General features: G+C 48.5%; 1 protein-coding gene across 1 annotated transcript in view; it reads right to left on the bottom strand.

Moving 5' to 3' along the window:
• Window positions 1–789: 789 nt before the first annotated feature.
• LRRC8A (leucine rich repeat containing 8 family, member A) overlaps window positions 790–5,977 on the bottom strand; it is a 6,520-nt gene continuing 1,332 nt past the window's right edge. Inside the window, 3 exon segments of the mRNA XM_010159456.1 lie at window positions 790–1,294; window positions 5,125–5,970; window positions 5,972–5,977. The exon segment at window positions 5,972–5,977 is cut by the window's right edge and continues 1,332 nt beyond it. Coding sequence (XP_010157758.1) covers window positions 1,019–1,294; window positions 5,125–5,970; window positions 5,972–5,977 — 1,128 coding nt within the window. The 3' untranslated portion in view covers window positions 790–1,018.

Raw genomic sequence — 5,977 nt, forward strand, 5'->3', positions numbered from 1 at the left:
ACACCACCAACCCCAGGAGAGACCCTGACACACTGGCCAGTTGTACGTTCAGATCTGACACGTGACAAAACACCGGGAATTTAAAAGTAGCTTAAAAACTTTAAAAGCCAGATCCTGAAGCATCTTGATGCTTCTGGGAAAGTAGATAAGAAGCAGTTGGACTGTCTAATCCACATCTCCCACCTGCACTATAACCATCCAATTCAGAACAGGCTAAAGCTCTGGAGTTGGGTCAGTTAGTGCCTCCAGCACATCAGCTGGAGAAGGATGCTCTGTGACCTACCCATCAGCACAAGCGACTTGAAACTGATAAAATAGTGCAAACTTGAACGAGCTGATAGAGTTTGGGAGGTTCCTTCTCCAGGGGCAGAGGAGAAGTTGTGGAGTGCAAGGGGGAAAGACAATAAAGGAAGATCCTACATTCAAGCTCATGTCTGAGATAAGATTATCCCACAAATCCTAATGCCAGCATCTAGATAAAGTCAGCTGTCTGTATCCTACCCCACCCCACTGTGGGGCCTCACTGACTGAATCTGAGTCAGAGGGGAACGGTACCAGGTGTCACAGAGATGGAGGTTCAAGAGGTTTCCTAGGCTCTTGATATTTGCTTGCAGGACACTGGATGCTCAGTCTCTGACACACAGAAGCCCCACTTGGAGCAACGCAGCAATCCCCACATTTCATTGTCTCCTTGATTCAAAGGTCATTTCTTTTCTTACCAGCACCATCCACCTCACCTCAATTCCTGTCCAGAGGACAGTAACACCTCTCACTCCCACTGGCCCTTGCTCAGAGGCTGACTAATCTGTCTTGATCCTCATCCTGATCCCAAGCTTCCCCCATCCTGCATCTGAGGCAAGAAGCTGCCTCATTCAGAGTCATGTTTGTTCAGGGACTCCTTGGCTAGTCTGGTAGCGGTGAGAGGGGAGAAAGCGGAGGATCTGGGGAAAAAGGGGACTGGAATGGCCTTTTGTTTCCTTCTAGTTGGTCAGAGGCTTTTCCCTTCAATTTCAGGGGCTCAGGCTTGTTCTTTGTCTGCCCTCCACAGCCGCTCTTTGACTTCCAAGGGCAGCGTGTTGAACAGGTCCTCCTCTACCACAAGCCCGCTGCGTTTCAGCAGAGGACATTCCCCCAGCTCCACAGGCAGGCACTCCAGGCGGTTCCCTCGTAGCTCTATCTGCGACAGATTTGTCAGCTCTCCAACCCGGGATGGGAGGGACTGCAGGACATTGTTTCCCAGGTTCAAGGTTCTCAGCTTCCTGCACTGGAACAGCTCTGGCGGGAGACTCTCAATCTGAAAAGAAATCAATCATAGGCCAAGTCAGCAAACAGGACACATGCTCGGAACAGACCAACAGGCCCACACAATGCTTCAAGCTTTACAGCGCCCTTGTTTTCAGCCATCCACTGCTCCCTGGAGTGAGCTCCTGCTTGCCACCATAAGGCCTGTTCCCAAAGGAACTACACCATGATTGTAGGGATTCTTCTCTGACACTGCATTAGCTACAGGAGATCATAGAGTCACACAATGGTTTGGGTTGGAAGGGACCTTAAAGCCCATCTAGTTCCCACCCCCCTGCCATGGGCAGGGACACCTTCCACTAGACCAGTTTGCTCCAAGCCTCATCCAGCCTGGCCTTGGACACTCCCAGGGATGGGGCATCCACAGCTTCTCCGGGCAACCTGTTCCAGTGCTTCACCACCCTCTCCGGGAAGAACTTCTTGATATCCAAATCTGGTGGCTAATGCAGAAGACATCACGAAGGATGGTATTAGATGACCAGAAACTGCTCACAGCTGGCCTATGCTGTCACATGCTCCCATCAGTATTAGTTTCTTCCCACTCCAAATCCTTCATATCACCACTGGATCACAGCCCCTTTGCTTTTGGTTGCCATTGCACAATTGGTGTTACACTGAACACCACAAAAACTGGATTTAGTCAGCACTCCTGGTTTTGCTGTAAGAGCAGAGGCCACGTGGGTACAATCTCCAGGCCTGGAGAACTGGGACTATTCTTCCCTCATTTCTGTAGGGCTTTGAAATGTTGCAAAGACTTTCTAGGCTCAAAGCGCAGGTTTTATTGACGGTGCCAAAAAAAAAAAAAATTAAGCCACCAGCTGTTAGCTTTCCCATCACCACCTTCATGTATCCATGAGTCACTAGTTTAATAAGGCTTATTGCTACTAAAGCCTTTCAGCAGTCCAGTCTTCCCAAAGAGTTTCTAGGAAAACATGGCTAAGGTCTAACAAACACTAGGCTATGAACTGAATGCAGCAATTCAGTATTCTCCCCTTAATTCAAAGTCTCATCTTGGAGGATATAATTTGCCTTTAAATGCAACAGTGCTCTTTTTAAAACTTAAATTTTGCATGATATCATTCATGGCTATATTAGACTGTAATCAGTTCTGAATGAGAAGAGTCCAAAGAAAAGCCAAGATGAGACCAGACAACTAAAGACAGTTCAATCTAGTCATCGTTACTGGTCCTGTCGAGTGTTTTGTAAACAGCAACGTGCAACCAAATGATCACAGCCTCTTGAAAACTGTGATTTAAAGGGACGAGTGTTGGGTTAGGAAGGAAGCAATGTGTTAGAACACAGCCTGCTTCCCAGAACAGTACACTGGTACCAGCTGACTCCAGAAGTCTATTTGCTAAGACTGAGCTAGGAGAGGGCATTTGAGATAATTCCCGGCCTTGGGAAATGCCAGCCTACCAGTCCTTGTGCTTCTTGCAGTCACTGTTTCCTGTAAGTAACCAGGTTCACAGAACCCCAGGGCAACCATGGCCTTGCCCAGGCAGCTGCAGAGGGTACAAACAGCCATGTCACTGGGTCCTCATCACCTTGTGCTTCAGAACCCAGCTGCTCCAGCCTTCCTGTTGCATTAGCTCTTTTCCAGAGAGAAATGGGTGGTGCCACACTGTGCTGCAGAAAATGGAGCTGCCTCTAACTCCTTTTCATCCAAGAGAGGCTCCACCCCAAGACTGCAGAGGATACACTGCAGATTAACCCTCGGGAAGCTGTGCTAGGAAGGCTGCCAGAAGACAAATGGCAGAGAATTCTCCGAGTTCTGAACAGTAGCTTCAGAATCTTTAGAACTCCCCCATCTTTGCTTAATGCCACCCTCAGAACCTGCCCATAATCAGCCCCACTCACCCCGAGAAAATATTTTGGGTTTTTAACATAGAAGGAGGCGATGTGTGCGTACCATGATGTTCAGCAGAGCTTAAGCCACCCATGCACACAGATGTACAGCCACCCAGTCTGTGAGTGGTGGGAAAACTGAGTGAGCAGCTATTAAACTGGGCTAACCGAACGGCTGCCGTTGCTCTTCACTGGCACACCACAGACTTCAGCTTCCAGACACCAGCTTCGAAATGCTGGCTGGAGTTTTAAGGAGCCCTGTGTAATACTGAACTGCGTTAGCAATTAAACACTTGATTTGAGAGCTTTTCTCTGTGAAAAGCCAAACCATACCAGAGCTGTGCTGTCTGCCCCTCCCAGGCAATTGGGCAGTGTTTGGTTACAAATGTTTCTCCCCAACAGCACTAAGGATCTCACTACAACCGTGAAAACCAGGACTGCTCCAGGACAACTCTACCACAGGTTCCCAGAACCACCCAGAAGCCACTAATTAGCTCTATCTACAATTTGTAGTTATGTTAGAGCCTTCTGCAGGTGGTAATACACTCCAAGAGAGAGCCTCCTAGGAATATGCAGACGGAATGAATGAAAGCTTCAACAAGACACTCAGCTCACAAGTCTGGGCAGTCAGGACTGATCTTTGTGATACACAGTAAAGAGAGTCTCCTTAACCCCGAGCACAAGAACAAAGACTCTGGAAGAACATGGATACAGTTTGCTTTCAGCAAACGCCCTCCAACACAAGCCAAGAAACCACTTGGGTGATCAGGCAGCATAGCACACTTAGTCACCCCCTCTAACCTGCCCTGCACTCAGACAGGCTTAGACTTACCCTATCTGAGAATACACGAGAAAACCCACAGCCACCACACTGAGCATGGTGCCATCATACTTCCTGCCCTCTGATAGTCAAGGAATTGCCACAGTCCACATCTGACTGACTGCCAGTTGATAAACCTGGTTTGGTTCACTCAGCCCTGAGTAAGGACACTGCAGAAGATCACTCATCTCTCTCCAGTCACCCTTGTGAAACAAGACAGTGTGTTTTAAGAGAGCTTAAGAACTATTTTTCCATAAGTCATCTCCAACAAGAAGTGCCTGCATACAAGTGGCCCCTGGAAATGCCAAGTACTATAACCAAAGCTGTGAGCCACACACATACACGCCCTAGACGGCTGCTGCCACAGCGCATGTACACGGCTGAAGTACATGGGTTTAAGTGCACAGTTCTAGATTAAGACTCCAGTTTCTCCGATCTCCATTTAAAGACCAAAACTGATGTCAATCTGGGGACTACAAGCCTCCAGCTGCAGAGAAACAACTGCCAGGCAGGATTTCTACACAGCTTCCCATTGCCACCTACAAGCCTTTTCACTGCTAAGAGGAAATTCTACAGAACAAGGGCTGTTCTAAAAGACTCACCCCTGAAGTTGGTTGCAGTGTTTGCCTTAGATAAACCCCTCAGAGAGGGACAAAAGCTTGAGAATTTAAATAGAATGGCAGTGCCAGGAGTATTTCACACACCACTGTAGCATGTTTAATCACACAGATAACAGAAGTGCCGGTTACTTTTATTCACACAGGAGCCCAGCTCCTCGCTCACTTCATAGATCATGGAATGGTTTGGGTTGGAAGGGACCTTAAAGATCATCTAGCCCCACCCCCCCTGCCATGGGCAGGGACACCTTCCACTAGACCAGGTGGCTCCAAGCCTCATCCAGCCTGGCCTTGGACACTTCCAGGGATGGGGCATCCACAGCTTCTCTGGGCAACCTATCCCAGTGCTCCCCACCCTCTCTGGGAAGAATTTCTTCCCGATATCTAATCTAAACCTCCTCACTTTCAATTTAAACCCATCACCCCTTGTCCTGTCACTACAGGCCCTTGTAAAAAGTTCCCTCCCAGCTTCCTTGTAGCCCCCTTCAAGTACTGGAAGGCTGCAATAAGGTCCCCCCGGAGCCTCCTCTTCTCACTTACCCTGTTGGCTGTCACAGCCAGATTCTGCAGGTTTTGAAGAAGTCCAACGTCCGGCGGGATAGAAGTCAGGTTGTTGTGGCTGAGATCCAAGTAACGAAGTTTTCGGCAATAGAAGAGCTGGGTAGGGATCTTCTCTATCTTATTACGATTCAGGTAGAGGCGCTCTAAATTGGTTAGGTTGCCTATCTGCATGGGGATGTAGGCAATGTGGTTGTACCACAGTTTAAGGCAAGTGAGACGATGCAAGTGCTGGAAGCTGATGATTTCCTCAATGGTCTTTAGGTTATTGTCCTTCAGGTCTATCTCCTGCAGATTGTGGAGGCTAAAGATAGAGTGAGGAATGCGTTCCAAGTCACAACGGATCAGCTCGAGCTCTGTCAAGTTGACCATTTTCTTAAGGCTGTTGAGAACAATGAGCTTGGTGCCCTCGTTGTTGATGGAGAGCTTCTGGAGATGCACGCCAACGTCTGTCACCACCTGCGGCAGCTTGGTGAGGTTACTCTTCAACCGCAACACTTTCAGCCTCTTCAGCTCCCTCAGTCCATCTATCACAATGTACCGGTTGTTTTCAGCACTCAAATTCCCTGTCAGATGAAGCTCCTCTAGTGTCTTCAGGCTATAAATCCAAAGAGGAATCTCCTTGATGTCTGTGAACTTGATGTGGAGAGATTTCAAGTTCTCCCTCAAGAAGGCAAGGGCTGGAGCCTCTATTTTGGCAGCTGTGTGGTAGAGCCACAGTTCCTTAAGGCTGGTGAGCTGAGCTATGCTTGGGGGAATAGTGACATCAGGGATAAGCTCCAGCTTTAAGACCTCCAGCTCAATGAGGTCAAAGACTGTGTCAGGAATGCAATGC

This window comes from Eurypyga helias, unplaced genomic scaffold (genome assembly GCF_000690775.1).
Source record: "Eurypyga helias isolate BGI_N326 unplaced genomic scaffold, ASM69077v1 scaffold37609, whole genome shotgun sequence".
Lineage (NCBI taxonomy): Eukaryota > Metazoa > Chordata > Aves > Eurypygiformes > Eurypygidae > Eurypyga > Eurypyga helias.